Genomic DNA, 19,634 nt, shown 5'->3' on the forward strand with positions numbered 1-19,634 from the left:
ACTTTCATCCATTTCTATCACCCCAAACCTCGGAGAAACCTTGGAGGTGTTTCATTTTGGGGTTTGTTTTTAACTTTTAATTTTCAAAATTATGGTAAAATACACATAAAATTTACCATCTTAACCATGTTTAAGTGTACAGTTCACAGTGGCATTAAATCTATTCACACTGTTGTGCAGCCATCATCCCCATCCATCTTCAGAACTTTGTTCATCTTCCCAAACTGAAACTCTAAGCCCATCAAATCAAACCCCCTGCTTCCTTCCTCCCCTCCCACCATGCTGTGTCTGTGAATTGGACTATTCTAGGTTCCTCATATAAATGGAATCTTACATTGTTTGTCCTTTTGCGATCATCTTATTTCACTTAGTATGATATCCTCATGGTTCATTCCAGTTGAATATTTCATTGTATGGATTCACCACATTTTGTTTATCTGCTCATCCATCCATGGCCACTTGGGTTGCTTCCACCTTTTGGCCATTTTGAGTAAGTTTGTTATGAACACGGGTGTACAACTATGGAATGGGGACTTTATTTTAAAAGGTGCTTCTTATATAATTGTGGGAAACAGCGATGAAGACCTCTAACCTTGAGTAGATAAGACGGAAGAAGATGTTTTGTAAGAAGAGAAACCAGGAGAGCAGCAGGAGGAATCACTGACGTGAACAGCACTGTGCTAAGCAATTCGCCTGCTCTCCCTTATTTCACGCTCACAGCAACCTATGAGCTGGGTTCTCCCGTGATCCCCATTTGACAGACAAGGAATCCGAAACTCAGAGAGGTTAAGTAATCTCCCCAGGGCCACACAGCTAGTCAGTGCAAATTAAACACTATCCCCACTTGTGGAAAAAGGAGGGGAGAAAACCATTTAGCCTGATGCTAGCTGGAGCAGTAGCCTTGACTGGTTTTCACACTGAGGAAAGCATATTCTCAAGGTCACTCGAATATGCACGGATTTTTTCAATTCTTATTCCTACACGCACTTGCACCTTGCTTCATTCCTCGGTTGACTACAGGCAGCTGCACAAGTGTTCCCCTGGCCTGTGCCCAGGGCACTTTGCAGGACTCTCCACAGCCCCATCTTCTCAAAAGTGCTCTCTGTCGGGGCGTCCCCAGCTTGAGAAGCTTCCATCCATGACGCTCATATTCATGGAGGGGTCCTTTGCAGCATCCGTGTGAGGGCGGCCTGTGGACTGACTGACACCTTCCTACAAATTCCACTTCCTGATGACCCCAACCTGCTGGCTATTTAAAAGAAGAGAAAGGAAGAGGGGGGAAAGGGAGAGGTATTGAAGAGCATCTCTCATCAAATATTTTGAAGCCCAGTTTTTCTAAAAAATTCGTGGCCGTCTTGCTTCCGGCATATTCTTGTTTCCAATTGATTTTGGGGTTCCTGGTGAGGGCGCTGTGTTTCCTCCTTGGATGGAGTTTCCACGGAGGACTGCCCTGATATCATACAGATTAAGTATGATGAGAACTGTTCTTCTCCCGACAAAGAGTTCCCAAATGAAAGCATTTAGTTCAGGTGTTGTGGTGACCCTAACCAATAGAGGAGGGTGTGACAGCATTTTACTGGGGGATGGGGGTGAGGTGCGGGGCGCTTAGGAATCCAGATGTGTGTGCAGATGTCACAGTGGTTAGAGCACGTGCCCTGAGGTCAGGCTGACTCCAGCGCCGTCCCAGCCCTGCTCTTGACCGGCTTTTATACTGGACGTGCACAAATCATCTACCTCTCAGGGCCTCGGTCCCCACTCCTGTAACAATAGTTCCTACCACCTTGAGTGACTGTGGTATTAAGTGGGCAAAGTGCGTAAATTGCTTAGTCCAGCGTCTGGCACCTAATAAGCACATGATAACCCTCAGCTTTAGAGTCAAGCAAACCAGCATGGAGCAGCCAAGATGCCTCCTTTGTAAGTGTCCTTTTGGACAGGGAAACCTCCCAAGACCTGCCCCCGCTAGCAGATAAATACATTTGCAGATAAATTACCCTTAGAATAACATACAAGATGGAAAAATATAAAGAAAAACTCTTGTTTGACAAAGTGCATTGGCAGTCAGGTTGTGCCTAGGACCATTCTTTTTTTTTTTTTTTTTTTTTTGCGGTCGCGGGCGTCTCACTGTTGTGGCCTCTCCCGTTGCAGAGCACAGGCTCTGCACGTGCAGGCTCAGCGGCCATGGCTCACAGGTCCAGCCGCTCTGCGGCATGTGGGATCATCTGGGACTGGGGCACAAACCCGTGTCCCCTGTATCGGCTAGTGGACTCTCAACCACTGCACTACCACGGAAGCCCCCAGGACCATACTTTGTAAATTATAGCTCTCTCATCAAAGTATAACCTAGGGCTGCCATGTTGCACAACTCCAGGGTCACCATTCACAACGTAGTCCATGTGGATGGCGCCCACTGAAACTGTGCAGGACATAACCCGCAGGGCCATCTGCAATGCCCTGAAGCAACCGTTGATTAATCCCATAGAGTCTTGGCACCAGGCGTGGGAAATTGAAGTCCCAGAGTCAGGTGTGCCGCCGTGTTGTGGGTTTTGTTGGTTGTTGCCTTTACTCATGCTTTCTGAGCTCTGGGAAAGGAGGTGTGGAAACAAGCTGTGCTAGTCACAGTGGCGCCGTTCTTACAAGGCAGCTGAGTAAGGAAACCCACGTCACCCGTATGTATCAATCATGTCTTTCTCTGTTCTGAATTACGGCAAAACTGATGGAAATGGCCAGAATGAAAAAGGAAGCCAGGGGCCACAAATGACGTGCCGAGTTGTTCTATGAGGGGGTTGACAGCTCCTTGGCGGCAGCCCCCATCCCCATGACTGCCTGTGTCTGGCCTTCCCTGTAGCCTGCTCTGCCCTGTTCCCAGTCCAGCCAGGCTCTCCCACGTGGCTCCTGGATACTGTCTTCTGTCCCTGCAATGTCATGACGTCCTGTCTTGTGAGAAGAGCGCCCTCTGTCGGCCAATATTCCTTGCTGCTTTAATGGGGAAGCTCTGCAGAACACAATCGAGAAAGCAAGGGCTTTGGAGTTGGATGGACCCAAGTTGAAATGCCAGCTGCAACTGGCTTTACCTTTCTGAGCTTCAATTTCCAATTTCTGCCAAGGAGCTACTCATTAATCCCAGGTCCCCTTTCCCCCTTCAGTTGTTTTTATAGAGGTCCCTGGGACCACCCCTATCATGGCATAAACTGAGGCTCAGAGAGTTTCAGCGACTTCCCCAAGGTTAGGCATCAATCATATAGATCCAGAGGCAGGATTAAAAGCCGGCTCTCCTGAGTCTTTTGGAGGCTTTTCCTAATAGCACGAAGCATCGTGGGGCCGTGAGAGCCCAGGCAGGTCCTTCACTGCCCAGCGGTTAAGGAAGGTCTTGCAATTCCCAGTCCAACCTGTAATTTCACACGCTTACAGGGGATGATTCATTATGTGGGTAAAAACGAAAGCCACTGATAATAGAAGAAAATGCATTTTCAGTTACCTGGCTTCCTTGCTTGTTTGGCTCCACTAACTTTTTTTTTGGCTACACCAATGCAGAATCTTAGTTCCTCAACCGGGGATCAAACCTGCACCCCCTGCATTGGAAGCGTGGAGTCTTAACCACTGGACGGCCAGGGAAGTCCCTGGCTCCACTAACTTTTTTTCTTTAATTATTTTATTTATTTAATTTATTTATTTTTGGCTGCGTTGGGTCTTCGTTGATGCGCGCGGTCTTTCTCTAGTTGCGGCGAGCGGGGGCTACCCTTCGTTGCAGTGCTTGGTTTCTCATTGCGGTCGCTTCTCTTGTTGCGGAGCATGGGCTCTAGGTGCGTGGGCTTCAGTAGTTGTGGCACGCGGGCTCAGTAGTTGTGGCTCGCGGGCTCTAGAGCACAGGCTCAGTAGTTGTGGCCCATGGGCTTAGTTGCTCCGCGGCATGTGGGATCTTCCTGGACCAGGGCTCGAATCCCTGTCCCCTGCATTGGCAGGCGGATTCTTAACCACTGTGCGCCCAGGGAAGTCCACCCACTAACTCTTTACCAGGGATATTGCTGCCGTTCCTGGACAAATTCAGTTGCCCCCATTCTTCTTCTATTTTGACGATGGTGATCATACCTGATGGCTAATGTTTTATGCTCATTTATTATGGACCAGGAAGTGTTCCCAGCATGTCACGTGCACTATCTCACGCACTTCTCACAGACTAAGAAATGGCTGTTGGTATCCCTGTGTCTTACAGACAAGGCACAGAAATGACACACTCGTCAGGGTCCCAGAGACGGAGCAGAGCCGGGAGCTGGACCAGAGTCTGTGTGATGCCGTATCCCAAGGTCTTAACCCGGGGTCGGCACGTTATGGCCCAGGGCCAAGTGCGGGCCATCGGCTGTTTCTGTAAAGTTTCCTGGGAACACAGCCGTCCCATTCATTTCAGTATTGCCTGTGTTGTCGGCTACAATGGCAGAGTAAGCTGGACAGATCCTATGGCCCACAGGGCTGGAAGTGCTTACTGTCTGGCTCTACAGAAAACGTTCACCAGCCTCTGCTTGAAACACTATGCAGTACTGCCTCTTTCATTTGACTTGGTTTCTGAAAGAAGAACTTAAAATAGACGGGGGAGCTGGGGAGAAAGAACTCACTCAGATTGAGCCTTACTGTGTGCCAGGAAATGTGCTGGTTAATTGCTTAAGTTTACTGAGGAATAAGAAGAAACAGACAAGCTGGAAAAATAAATTTTGAACAGTCTTTTCAATACCTCTTTAAAAAAGAGCTGGAAATATGTGGTTCTAAGTATACATACACATAGATATGCATTTGCAAATATAGTAATAATATAATTACATTGACATGGATCTGATAAATATACTAGACATTAACATATTATATATACAACGGATGCATATTATAAATTTTACCTGTTTCTTCAACTGGAAAGTTTTCTTTTAAAACTGTGGAATGTTGGGAATTCCCTGGTGGTCCAGTGGTTAGGACTCAGTGCTCTCACTGCTGAGGACCTGGGTTCAGTTCCTGGTCAGGTAACTAAGATCCCACAAGTGCACAGCGAGTCCAAAAAACTAAATAAATGAAACTATGGAATGTCTTCCCTGAGTCACTTTTGAAGCAGAAATTTGGGGTTTGTAGTCTGAAGCCTGCTGTAGCTAGAGAACTATTTATCTATCAAAGTTTCTCTAAGCAGCGTTTTACTACTTGTCTTATGATTGGTTCCTTGGTCTTAAATCATTCTTCTCTGGAGATGCTGCTTTACTTTTATAAGTTGAAAGGTAAATTTGGTGCATGATGACAGTCTGGTGGGTTTTATTTGAGCATGTCATAACCTTTAAAACAACTTTCACTCTGAGTACATAGTGATGCTTATGCTAAAGTCTCAATAAGCATACTGTCCAGGAAATTTGATTGTTTGCAAGTATCAGAAAACCCACTAAAACTAGCCTAGGCAAAAAAAAAAAAAAAAAGCTCATGGAACTGAAAAGGCCAAAAGCTGCAGCTAAGGCCCAGCTGGATCCAGGCGCCCAAATCATGGTCAGGAATCTGACTCCTTCTTCCCTGTTAGCTTCCCAATCTCAGACAGACTCTTGCCTCACCTGTAGGAAAGTGGCCAGCAGCAGCCCCAGCACCCTACAAAGTAGCAGTTCCAGGGAAAGAGCCAGCATCTTCATTGACAGTGGCTTGGATCACGTGGCTTCCCCTGAACCAATCACTGAGGCCAGGGGCCAGGAATGCTCTGATTGGCCAGGCCTGGGTTATGGTCTCACCCCTGGGGTGGAAGGGTCAGAGTTCTATGGACTCAGGATTGTCAGGGAAAGGGTGTCTTCCCTGCAAAAAAATTAAGGTGCCCATCCAGAAGATGGAAGAAATGGATGCGGGGGAGGCAAAAACAAAGAAGATGTCCATGACATTAGGAAGCATTCCTATTGCCTAAGTGGAGCCTTCCTAACGGGATTTGCCACCAGGGATCTGGGGGGAGGAAAATGATGAATAATCCACTTTTCCATTGGAAAAGTCCCAGGCCAGTCTCCAAGGAAGTAGAGTTGCTCATTTCTCTCCTGTGGTGAACAGGTGTGATGAGAAGCTCAGAGTCGGGGCCTTAGTTGTCCATCCCCAAGAAGGGTGGTGTTTCCATATTCCTGGGACCTCTGAATAGGGCCCGTTGTTGAGGAGGATGTGGCTTTACTGTACCGGGAGTTGAGAAGCCGGCAACTGAGTGAATGACCAGAGAGTATGGTGCCCTTCAGAACAAAGCCTCTTTCTGGTCAAGCTTTGTCATCTCCTACCTGACCTTGTAGGATTTCCTCTACCCTGTGCTCTTACAGGTCCCGTGGGGACTTACTTATGTGATGAGAACTCCTGAGGCTGGGTGTTTTATATCAAAGGCGATTTCCCGAGACCAGTGAAGTGGAGGGCACGGGGCAGCAGACAGCCTCAGGCTCGGCCTCCGCAGCAGAAACTCACACAAAAGGACCCCTGAGGCTGTGTTATCACCAGATGTCTACAGGCGATGCAGATGACATCGGGGGAGGTGGAGACGGGAGCGCGGGCTGAACCCTTAGCATCCTGCTGAGACAGAACCCGTACCCGGCCAGGAACCGGGCCGTGTCCTGCTTCCTCTGGCAGACCACACCCTTTGTTACCAAATCAGAACCACGTTGCTCCTTCTCTGAACTTAGTTGATGATCATTCATTCATTCATTCATTCATTCCGTCTCTCTATCTGGCAAGACCCAATTGAAGCAGGCCAAGTCTAGGGGTAGCAAAAGCTATTTGCAAAAATCCGGCTGCTTTCTCATTAGATTCTATTTCACATTTTATGGACTGACCAGGAAGCTGATTAGAACTTGAAAGGAAAGGAAAAACCGTAAGGTTGAAGATTTACAAGAAAATGGGAAAATTAGATGGGCCAGATCTCCTTTAACACAGCTGGGAAAAACCCAAACGAATGGCTTTTCTGAACAGCTCAAAGGGACTTAATTCTCTTAAGTTCCAAAACCTAAAAATAATGTATAACTTGGCGGTTCTGTGTTCTAAATGTATAACCCTGATTTCTCACACTGAAACCCCATACATGATTTACCCTTTTCTTGGGGACATAGAATTATTATCCGTCTCTGAGTTATGGTGACATCCCGGGACTTGTTGAGATAAAGGCCATTTGTCCTGGCACCATGTAGCCCCCTCTCCTGGCTTCTGAGTTCTACTGGCCATGTTTTCTAGTCTCCATTCTGTCTTTCCAGGTCCATGGCTCCTCCATGCTGCAGTCAGTGTGCCTGCTCGCCACCATCACCCCTACCCCCCAGGCCCTTCCATACTGTGGGAATTAAGCTCCACATCTATGTATGTTAAATTCTTCTGTAAGGAAGCCGGTCTCTTCTCCCTCCTTTATGTATTTACTCACTAATGTATCTATGTCAGTATGGATCCATGTATACTGATTTTACACTTTGAATTATAATCCAATACTCATTAACTTGTTCATCGCTCAAATTCTTCCAGCCTTGGCCACTGGGAGCTCTTTCAGATTGCTTGCTGTGTCCTTGAGCATCTCCCCACCTTTTCGTTTTGGGCACTTCCTTACTCTCTGCTGTTACAAGATGCGCCAGGCTTAGCATGTGTTTTCCCCATCCCAGCCCCAGAATCAAAGTGCTTTTTATTTACACTCCATTTGCCAACTGTTCAGCTCAGTCAGCGAACACCTACCATGAGTAGCAGGCACTCTGCTGGGTGCCAGCACAGCCAGCAATTGGCTGGTAAATATTTAATGACCAGCTCTCTGGAAAAAGTAAAGTACATGGATGCATAGCATAAGGTTTACTGATATAAAGAATGTGTAGCACAGTCTATCCATGTAACAAAATATACAGTACTCTTTCTTGTAAATTCTATATAGCCAGCTAAGTCTCACAGCATGCTTTCATTGACTTTAGGTGAACTCTTGTATCCATAGCCAATTTCTCATTGCAGTTGACGAATGAGAGAGTTCCCAACCTGAGCACTCGTGGGTATTTTTGGATATTTTGGATTTATGAATAATACAAGTGAAAAAAGAAAGACGTTAGAACTTCACATGTTCATCAGTGACATGAGTGACTTTGTTGCTGCATCAGATAATAATTTTTAAATACTGGAAGAACGTTTCCCCAATTTTTTGCTCTATTCATAACATAATGGCTAAGACACAACATGCTTTGGTATAATCTGCATTGTTAACATTTTCTCCATTACCGTCTTAAGTCTAGGCAATCAACAAAACAAACAAACAAACAAAATCAAGCTCTATATGAACCACCATTATTAAACCTATTTATAAAACTTTTTAAAAACCAAGCCCTCATTTATAACATTTCCTGATTTCTATGGTGTAATACGCCCTCCACGGTCAATTTCAAGCTCCCAATGACACATCCCTGAATACAGAGCAGGAAAGAGGTGTGGTAAACACATTACTATGTAACATTTCCAACAGAAACATATAGTAGAGTGAAATAACCTCAAGAGCATAGGTAATAATAAAATAGAGTAAAATAATTAGGAAGGGGTGACTTTTAAGTTTGTATACCAATTGTTTCTGATATAATTTAATTGTAAACTTATGTAAGTTAATTCTTATTAATGGCTGTGTTCATCAAGCAGTTGGCAAAATTCCTGGACATTTAACAATCAGTTCTCGTGGGCGGGTACCAGCTGGCCCCAGGACTCCTCTGGTACAGCAGTGAACATACCACAGGTCTTCCCGGATGGAGGCTGGGGTCCTCTGAGCTGCTTCCAGGGCGTGGCATGTACCAGATGAATAACACTTCCATAAGACAGTTGTCAGTGTTCCTAGAAAATCCCATTTCTAAGTAGCCCATGCGATGTCTTGTGTTTTTTCACACCATCTAATGTTCATTTCCTTTTTTTAACTTGGAAAATATCCTATCATTCACTAACCAATCATCTAAGATCCGTTTGTGAGTATGGAAAGCAGGTAATAAATCATGACTTCGAGTAACCTAGAAGTCCTAAGAGCACAGGTATTGGAGTCAAATTGTGTCACCACTTCCTGGCCGTGAGACGTTGGGCAAGTCATTTAACCTCTCTGAGCTTCAGTTTCTTAATCCACACAATGAGGGGTAAAATGCCTCCTGCAAGGTTATTCTGGAGATCAGATGAGACGACATGCATTAAGTGCCCAGCACAGTCTGTGGCACATCTGTGGCTTCTCTACACAGTGGCTCATAGCCGTTGTATTGTCCACAATTACTTACAAATGGCAGAGCACATATCAAGCTCTCCAAGGGCAAGGTCTAAGTTTCCACCTTCTCTGCAGGCTCCAGGGCTTCCTGGCAGAATTCATGTGTACTGTAGGCACTCGATGTGCAAACTACTTCGAATTTTTTTTAGGGTTTCCCATTCAACTTACACTCTTTTCACGGTTAGAAGCAGATATTGGGGAGATAACACAAAGAACAAATAGATAATTTGAAAGAAAATGGATAGTGACTTCTTGAGTAAATCATTGACCTGTGTTTATTAAAGCTAATATAAATTCAGCCGTGGATGTGGTCATGGTTAATCCAGGTGGTTGACAACCTGCTTTTTTTTTTTTTTTCGGTACACGGGCCTCTCACTGTTGTGGCCTCTCCCGTTGCGGAGCACAGGCTCCAGACGCGCAGGTTCAGCGGCCATGTCTCACGGGCCTAGCCGCTCTGTGGCATGTGGGATCTTCCCGGACCGGGGCACGAACCCGTGTTCCCTACATCGGCAGGTGGACTCTCAACCACTGCACCACCAGGGAAGCCCCAACCTGCTATTTTAAAGGTAGTATGGAAAAGAAATCAGGACTATCACATATGCTACCTCAAAAACAAAACAAAAAACCCAACCATGGCAACATACCATATGGTCAGAGAACAGACACAAAGAAAGAGAAAAGGCATTAGCGTGTATTTTTAAACTAAAGTTTCTAAAAACAGACTTGAAGACTTCCCTGATGACACAGTGGATAAGAATCCACCTGCCAGTGCAGGGGACACAGGTTCGAGCCCTGGTCTGGGAAGATCCCACATGTCGTGGAGGAACTAAGCCCATGCGCCACAACTACTGAGCCTGCGCTCTAGAGCCCACGTGCCACAACTGCTGAGCCCATGTGCCCCAGCTACTGCAGCCCATGCGCCTAGAGCCCACACTCCGAAACAAGCGAAGCCACCACAAGGAGAAGCCTGCGCACCACAACAAGAGTAGCCCCCCGCTCGCCACAACTAAAGAAACCCTGCACGTAGCAACGAAAACCCAACACAGACAAAAATAAATAGAATTAAATCTAAAATAAATAAATAATAAAAACAGACTTGTTGATAACTGACCTTGACCCCATGCTTCCTGTACAGCCCAGAGCTGGCTTTTAATGTGAGTCTTCTTCTTATGTTTGCTTTTCTCCCTGCCTGTTTCGTTGTAGTTACCAGCAGCAATTTCTGAGAAAACCTTGACCTTCCCTTTGATAAAGCAAGCCGGGAAACTAGAGAAAACCAACTTTAACCATCCAACTAAAGCTACCCTCAACCAACACGCTTCAGAGGAAAAAAAAAAAAAAACTTTATTTTTAAATTTTATACCCGAAGAGCTTGGAGTCTCTGCTGCCTTTATACATCTTTGGCTCCTTCCCACTAGGGGCCCTATCGTTCAGGCTCTGTGTGCTGCAAGCAACAGAAACCAGCTCTAGCCAGCCTCAGGGATGGAGCACTTCAGGGTAGCACCCCAGCCAGGGCTCAAAACCAGCTTCCTTATTTTCCCCACCATGTTCACAGCAGCATAGTTAAAATAGCCAAGAGGTAGAAACCACACAAGTGCCCATGACGCTTAATGGATAAACAAAATACACTCTAAACTGTATGGTGGAATATTATTTAGCCTTAAAAATGAAGGAAGGGCTTCCCTGGTGGTGCAGTGGTTGAGAGTCCGCCTGCCGATGCAGGGGACACGGGTTCATGCCCCAGTCCGGGAGGATCCCACATGCCGCGCAGCGGCTGGGCCCGTGAGCCATGGCTGCTGAGCCTGCGCGTCCGGAGCCTGTGCTCCACAACGAGAGAGGCCACAGCAGTGAGAGGCCCGCCTACCACACACACACAAAAATAATAAAATAAAAGAAGGAAATTCTGACATGTTACAACATGGATGAACCTTGAGGGCATTATGCTAAGTGAAATACGCCAGTCACAAAAAGACAGGTACTATGTGATTTCACTTATTTGAGGTACTTGGTACTTAGAGTAGTCCAATTCATAGAGACAGAATGTTGGTCACCACGGGCTGGGTGGCGGAGGGAATGGGGAGTTGTTGTCTAATGGTTAATAGAGTTTACGTTTTGCAAGACGAAAAAGTTCTGGAGATCCATCTCACAGAAATGTGACTATACTTGACACCACTGAACTGTATACTTTAAAATGGCTAAGATGATAAATTTTATGTTGCAGGTTATTTACCACAATTTGAAAAATAAATAAACAGCTTCCCTCTCTCCATGTCTGGGCTCCACTCCCTCATGCTGGCTGCATTCTGAAGTCCCACCAGGTCACTCCAGATCCTGGTGTCCAGCCAAGTCTTCTTGGTTCTCCTTGGCTCTGATTGGATCACTTGCCCCACCACTGAACCAATCAGTATGTCCAAGGAGTGTGATTGGTTGATTGCTTAGCCACACCCACAGCAATAGGCGGACAGATTAGAAGGGAGATTCCTGGAATTTCCAGAAGAGCCAGGTGGGTTGCGGCCTGTCCACTACGGCAGTGAACCATTTGAGGCATGAGATATGAGCACTCCCTTTAGCACCCTGGCAGTTAGTGGGCAGTGAGGCACATCTACCTGAGCATCCCAGCACAAAAGGGAATTCCTCCACACTACCCGTGGTCTCTCGATTTGTTTTCTATCAGGCGGGGGTAAAACATATTCAAATTTCCCCCTTCCCACCTTCAGCCCTTTCATTCGATAAATCTTTATTAAATCGATGAGGAAAGGTTGTAGGAATGATTGAGGCAAGACAGCCCCAGAGGAGAGGACGGGAAGGGATCGGATGGATGGAGAAGTGAGTGCAAGGCAGGAGCAGGACACCTCAGCTTCTGAAAGGAGAGAAAGGAAGAAAGCTTAGGTGGAGACCGAGGTGCCCACAGTGGAGAGAAATTCGAATCTTCACATAAGGTAACAGAGTTCTGGAACACTGCCAAGTCCGTTCCTGAAACAGGTTTCAACGGGGTCAGTGTCATCATAAATGCTGGGCCAGGTGTCACCAGGCAACTGGAGTTTGATTTTCCCGAACAGTGTTCTCCCTGACTCCAAAAAAGTCTTCAGGGGAATTCACCGGATTCTTGACTTGGCTGGGAAAGACTGTAGCTAAAAGACTGGTTTGGGAACCTGAGTGAGTGGAGAACCTTCCTCTTGAATACAATCCAGCTGGAGCTATAGGAAGTTCTGTCTGCCAGTGCTCCTATTTCGGAAGCATTCTGTCCTGTTTCTCATTATGTGTCTGCAGTCTGCAGAAAGAGAAACGTGACCGCCACAGGCGGAAAACCTTTGAACTTAGCTTCTTCCTTGAAAAGTGTGTTTTTTTCTGCCAAGAGACTGGGGGCGGGGCAGAGAAGGGAGAGAGAGACAGAGAGGGAAAGAGCTTTCCAGAACCCCAGTCCCACCACCCTCTCCACCACCACCTGAGCTTGGTGAAGTCCTTAACCTCTCCAAGCCTCATTTGTAAGCTAGGAATAAGGAGAGCTCCTCCCCTTCAGGGCTATCGAGAGAAATCGGTGAGTAATTACAATAAATAGTAGCATTCACGATGTCACGGTTTAACCACTAGGCTCGGGGAGGGACGGCCACAACAGCATTAACCAAGACAAAGCCAGGTGTCAGCACCTCTCAGCATTTGCTTCTCCCAGTTTACATGGATTTTGATGTGCTCTCTAATGAAAGTAGATACAGACATCTTCCGCCGGGTCAGATGAAAAAAGGTTCCCTCGATAGATATTTATGGAGCGTCTGCCAAGAATCAGATGTGGCAGATGTTGAGGATCACAGGTTAATGAGCCAGTTGGGGTGCGAGCCAGTTGGGGTGCCTGCCACCCCAGAGCTCTCGGCTTCGGGGAACAGGTGGAATGGGAGTGCCAGGGAGACACACAGTGTGGATGTGTGTGTCCTGGAGAGCTGGGCTTGAATCTCGGAGATGTGTTCATTCATTCTTTCAACCAGTATTTAAGGACCTACTGTGTATGTGCCAAGGGTTTATTCTAGGAGCTGAGGATACGGTGCTGAGCAAGGTAGACAAAAAGCTGTCAGCCTCTCAGAGCTCAGAGGTGGCGTTGTACCAGCTCAGACGCTCACTGCCAAATCTGTGATCCTGGGAAAGTCACTATGTCTTGCTCAGCCTCGGGCTCATCACAGAGCATCAGGGGTATTAAATGAGGTAATGCATGTGAATCTCTTGACTGGGTGCCTGGCACGAAGGCTGCACCCAATAAATGGTGGTGTGATAGTGTGCAAGGTGACCCATGGTGGGGACCGCCATCCCAAATTTGGGGAGAGTCTGGGAGGGATTCTTGGGAGAAGTGACTTATACGCCGAAATCTAGGGCAGCAATTACGTCGCCAGGACAGAACGGTGAAGACCACCCCAGCTGCTCGTAACCTCCCCTGACCCTCTTGTCTGCCCCTGCAGGTCTCCTTCCCATGGGTGAGGGCCCCAGCACCTTGGCCAAGGCCACAGCCACCTTGGGCCACCCAGCAACTGAACCAGTCACCCTCACCACCACAGACCCCCTTCTACCCGGGCATCTGGCCAGCGCCAGTGCAGAGGAGCTGGTCGCAGGGGTCCCCCGAGCCCCCCATGGTCCCACCAGCCTCCCACAGGCGGCCCGTGAGTGCCAGCAAGAAGATGTTCTCCTTCGGGGTGGACAGAGCCGCCCACAGCGTTCCCATCATCAGGCAAGGTACTCATGGGTGCTTCCTTGGCGGCTTAGGGGAGGGGCTTTTGCTAGGAGGATGGGTCTCAGTTTCTGCTTTCCCCTTTTTTTTAAAATTTTTATTGAGGTGCAGTTGATTTACAGTGTTGTGTTAGTTTCAGGTATGCAGCACACTGAATCTGTTCAACATATACATGTATCCACTCTTTTTTAGATTCTTTTCCCATATAGACCATTACAGAGTATTGAGGAGAGTTCCCTGTGCTATCCAGTAGGTCCTTCTTAGTTATCTCTTTTATGTATAGTATTGTGTATGTCAATCCCTCTCTTCCAATTTATCCCTCCCCCCTCTCATTCCCGGTAACCATAAGTTTATTTTCTACATCTGTAACTCTATCTCTGTTTTGTAGATAAGTTCATTTGTACCTTTTTTTAGATTCCACATATAAGCAATATGGTATGATATTTGTCTTTCTCTGGCTTTTGCTTATGTTCTCTGGTTCTGAAGTAGAACATAATCAAATGTGAAAAAATTGGGATAAGCAGAAAGTTAGAAAACAGTAAAAGATAAGCTGTCACCCTTATCACCAGAATTCTCCCTGTTGACTTTTTGGTACAAACTCCTCCAAGACTGTGCTCTGCCCATCTGAACACGTCAGTACCTCTGTGGTGAGTGTGTGTGTGTGTGTGTGTGTGTGTGTGTGTTTGTACATATATATGAATATATATGAATGTGTATCAGAATCTAAATTTATATACTTCGACTCAGATGTACAGACATATTGGTAACTGAAATCCCTCTTGCCTTAGGAGGTTTTTAAATATTTTATTACCATTTTACAGGTAAGAGGAGACTGAGGCTTATGGAGAAAATTACTTCTCCGGAGGTTATGTATTCAATCTAATCTAAAATAACGCTTTTCAGTCAAATTTAAGGCTGGTTATCTCAGTGACTGTCACTCACAGCCTGGTCACTTTGGGGACACACAGCCATCAGGGTTTCCTTCTCCCCCCTCCCCCCCAGAAGGCCTCATGGCATTTGGGGAGGAGACTTCCTGTCTGTCACCATCCTCTTGGCCTTGCCAGGCTTACTGGCAGAGTAGCTGGCTCGACTTAGTCCCTGGCATGATTCCCAGGTTTCTTCTGTGGCCACTGGTGTGAAGGTCCCATTCTCTGTTTTCTGTGTCCCAGCCCCAGACCCCTCTGAGTCCCCAGGTCTCTCGATGCCTCCACACCCTTCCCTGGTCTCACTCAGGACCACTCACCTAGTCACTTCCCTCAGCCATTCAAATAATAGTTATTATTCTGAAATAAACAGACTAAGGAGCAAATGAAATGTATCTCTGCAGTTTACATCATCATCATCATCTAAGGAACGCTCATGTACCAACCACCCAAGTTAAGAAATTACTCAGCCATTTCCCCCAGCATTTTTTTTTAAATTTAATTTTATTTATTTCTTTATTTATGGCTGTGTTGGGTCTTCACTTCTGTGCGAGGGCTTTCTCCAGCTGCGGCGAGCAGGGGCCACTCTTCATCGCGGTGTGCGGGCCTCTCACCATCGCGGCCTCTCTTGTTGCGGAGCACAAGTTCCAGCCGCGCAGGCTCAGTAGTTGTGGCTCACGGGTCCAGCTGCTCCGTGGCATGTGGGATCTTCCCACACCAGGGTTTGAACCCGTGTCCCCTGCATTGGCAGGCAGACTCTCAACCACTGCACCACCAGGGAAGCCCCCCGCCCAGCATTTTAATGTGAAAACTTTCAAACATACAGCAAAGCAAAAAGAATTTTACAGAGACAGCTCTCCTCCTAATTCTACCGCTAACACTTTGCTGTACTCTTTATTACATTTCTGTCTACCCATCCTTCTTGTCCTGCATTAATCCATCTTAATTTTTGGATGCATTTCAAAATAAATAGCACACATCTGTAGTCCTCCCCCTAAATGTTTTAGCACATACACCATTAACTAGAACTCAACATTTTTTGTCTCCTTCATGTAAAATGAACACACAATGTGTATTAGTTATCATGATTGCATAATGAATTCTCCCCAAACGTAGCAGCCTAAAGCAAAATCAAACATGTGTTATCATCTATACGGTTTCTGTGGGGTCAGGAATTTGGCAGCAGCTTAGCAGGACGGCTGTGGCTCAGGGTCCCTTGTAAGGCTGCAGTCATCTGAAGGCTTGACCTGGGCCAGAGGATCCACTTCGAACACGGCTGCTCACATGGGTGTCAGCAGGAGGCCCCGGTTCCTCACCACATGGGCCTCCCCAGAGAGTGGCTCGAGCGTTCTCATGACAAGGCAGCTGCTCCTCCTGAGCAAGTGATCCTGGAGGACAAGATGGAAATGGCAACATCTCTTGTGACTAAGCCTCAGAAGTCATGCTCTGTCATTGCTGCAATATCCTGCTGGTTACACAGGGCGTCACCCTCCAGTGTGGGAGAAGACTACACACGGGCCTGAAGACCAGGAGGCGGGGATTATCAGCAGTCATCTTGGAGGCCGGCTACCACAGCCTGCCCTCGGGTCCTCAATGATTCACACTCCTCCTCCTCTCTCCCGAGGCCCCCCAAAATCTCACCCCAGTAACAGCATCGGCTCAAATTCCAGAATCTCGTCTAAATCAAGTCCAGGTACAGATGGGGCTCATGGGTGTAGTACGTTACGTTCAGCTCATCAAGTACTACTTCCAGAAATCTGAAGACCTCTGAACAAAGGGTCTGTCCCTCACACACCCAGCACATATTGGTGGGACAGACATAGCATCACTGCTACATACACTCCTCTTGTTCCAAAAGAAGAAAAACAGGAAACACACAGGAGTCCCTGGCCCAAAGCAGTTCTGAAGTCCAGCTGGGAAAATATCGGCAGTTCCTTGACTGGGCTTCAGTCCAACTCTTGCCCAGAAATGACTTTCCAGGGCTCTTGGCTCTGCCCCTGGTCCCTGAGTTCTGCCTTCGGAGTCATCCTCCCTTTCCTATGAAAGGTGTCCCATGGATGTGGCTGCATAGTTTTATAGCCTGCTTCCTGCCTGTAGAAGCTTGGTTGTCCAGACGCTTCTTTTACTTTTGTGGGTCTCTGTCAGTCTGAGTTGGCAGTGCTTCTTATTGGGGTTCATCCTATTAGGCAAAACCCACGCCCACAGACTTTTTTGTCACAAGCCCTTCCACCATGGGCTTCTGCAAAGACTGACAAAGGACAGAAGCTTCTTAGAAGCCTAGTTCTTTGACCGAAGGGTTCTCTTGGACACTGCCCTGGACCTGTATTCTTAACAAAGGATTTTACAACCACACCCTCAGCTTCTTCTTTAGACTGTGTTTTCTTGAGAGCGCCCTTGATTTGATCTTTGCCCAGAACCTGTTTCTTACATTTCATTTGCCACCTGGAGAGGCAGGGAATTTTCAAGCCCAGAGCATTGCCCTGGTTTAACAGCCCTTCCTTTAACTGTCTCTCCCCCTCACATTTCACTATAAGTAGCAAGAAGTAACCAGGCAGCACCTTCCAAGACTCTGTCTGGGACTCTCTTTAGCTTGACCACTCAGCCTCATCACAAACATTTTCTACCTTCCTCATGACCACAGGCAACGTGTTAGGAAACCTTCTGCCACCACCTAACAAGGATCCCTTAACCCCAGTAACATTTTCCTCACTTTCCTGGAACCCTTCCCTCACTGCCTCCTCAAAGGCCATTGGGCTTCTACTAAGACTATTGAGGCTTTCTCAAAGACTCTTGGCCAAAGTCCTCCAGCTTCTGGCCACTGTTCCATCCCAAACCACTCCACATCGTAGGGTTTTTGTTAAATTTTGCACCACTCCTGGTGCCCAAACCTGTATTTGCTACTTATTGTTGCATAACAAATTACTGCAGGATGTAATGGCCTAAAACAACAGTAAACATTTATTATCTCATAGCTTCTCTGAGTCAGGAAGTTGGGAATGGCTTAGCTGGGGGATTCTTGCTCAGGATTCTTCATCAGGTTGCAGTAATGGTGGTGGCTGGGCCGTGGTCCTCTGGAGGCTTGTCTGGGGCTGGAGGACCCACCTCTAGGATGGGTCACTCCCATGGCTTTTGGTAAGAGGCCTCAGTTCTTCACTAAGTGCACCTCTCCATACGTTGCTTGAGCATCCTCAAGCTGCCAGCTCCTCCAGACAAGTGGTCCTAGAGAGTGAGGCAGAAGCTGCAATGTCTTTTAGGATCTAACCTCAGGAATCAAACTGTGTCATTTCTGCAATATCCTTGGTTACATAGAGAAGCTTTGTTACGGACTGAATTGCATTCCCCCAAAATGCATATGCTGAGGCCTCAATCCCAATATCGCAGAATGTGACCATATTTGGAGATAGTGTATTGAAATAGATGAGTAAGTTAAAATGAGATGATTGGGTGGGCCCTAATCCAAGGGCTGGTGTCCTTGTAAGAAGAGAGAGAGAGACGCCAGGGATGCACGTGCACAGAGAAAAGGGCATGTGAGGACACAGCAGGAAGGTGGCCGTCTGCAAGCCAAGGAGAGAGGCCTAACCCTGCCCTCACCTTGATCTTGGACTTCCAGCCTCCAGAACTGTGAGAAAATGAATTTCTTTTGTTAAGACCTCCTGTGGTGTTTTGTTATGGCAGCCCCAGCTAACTAATATAAAGTCCATCCAGTATTGGAGAGGATGATGCAAGGGTCTGAATACCAGGAGACAAGAATCAGTGGGGCCATCTTGGAGACTGGCTACCACACCATGAAAGGTGTAGATCTTGAGTGTGCTCATTGAGTTTTGGCGGTCGTGTACACTTATGTAACCCAAACTCCTATCAAGATATAGAACATTACCATCACCCCAGAAAGTTCCCTCGTGTCCCTGCCCAGTCAATTCCCAGCCCCAGGCCCCAGAGGCACCCACTCTTCTGAATTCTCTTCCCGCCATGGATTAGATATTCCTGTTCTAGAATCTCAAGTACACAGAACCATGTAGTACATGTTCCTTTGTGGAAGGCTTTTTTCACTCAGCATAGTATTTCTGAGATTCATTCATTTTGTTGTATGCATCATGTTCTGTCTTATGAACATATATACAGGGTTTTTGGGGTTTTTTTTTAATGTGTCCTTTGGACACATGGCACATGGGCTGTTTCTTTTCTTTTTTTCACTCCGCCATTTAAATTTTTCCACTGTAATCACCGGTTTCTCCAGTGCCATGTTGAACTTGGGGCTTCTCTAAAGGACTTGCATTCCCCCTGGAGAAATGAAGGATGAGTCCTATGGCTTAGAGTCCTTCACATCTACCTGGGCTCTATCTCCTCAGCCTCTCAGCCAGGTCTCATGTTTCCAAACGTTTGCCCTCATTCCCCTGACACTCTCCCCATCCTCAGAAAAGGACTTTCATCTTCCTGTGTCATGGGGAGTTCCTTTGTGTCTGGGCCTCTCTACTCCACGCTTTAGAGAAAACTCTGTGCTCCAGTCCTCCACGCTGTCTCTTGACAGAAAACACCTCTTTTTAAGGGTTCCGAGAAAGCTCTTTCCTCTCTTAGCAAAGCTGGGCTCTTCCAATTAAATTGGTTTACTGTTAGACTGTCACCTTGCTTTAGACTTGAAAAATTCTATTTGAAAACCCAAAGCCAAGGATTTATTTACTGCAGATCAGGTCAGGGTTTCTCAATCTTGGCACAGTGACAGGTGGGTCGCATAACTCCTTGTTGAAGGATCTGTCCTGTCCACTGTAGAGTGTTTAGCAGCATCCCTGAC

General features: G+C 46.8%; 1 protein-coding gene across 1 annotated transcript in view; it reads left to right on the forward strand.

Annotated features, from left to right (window-relative positions):
* LOC309808823 (forkhead-associated domain-containing protein 1-like) overlaps positions 1–16,231 on the forward strand; it is a gene marked incomplete at both ends in the record, with an annotated part of 38,212 nt that extends 21,981 nt beyond the window's left edge. The window contains 2 exons of the mRNA XM_082629397.1: positions 13,657–13,927; positions 16,179–16,231. Coding sequence (XP_082485523.1) covers positions 13,657–13,927; positions 16,179–16,231 — 324 coding nt within the window. The remainder of the gene's footprint in view (positions 1–13,656; positions 13,928–16,178) is intronic.
* Positions 16,232–19,634: the final 3,403 nt, after the last annotated feature.

The sequence above is a fragment of the Mesoplodon mirus genome (assembly GCF_964341445.2).
Source record: "Mesoplodon mirus genome assembly, chromosome: 7".
Lineage (NCBI taxonomy): Eukaryota > Metazoa > Chordata > Mammalia > Artiodactyla > Ziphiidae > Mesoplodon > Mesoplodon mirus.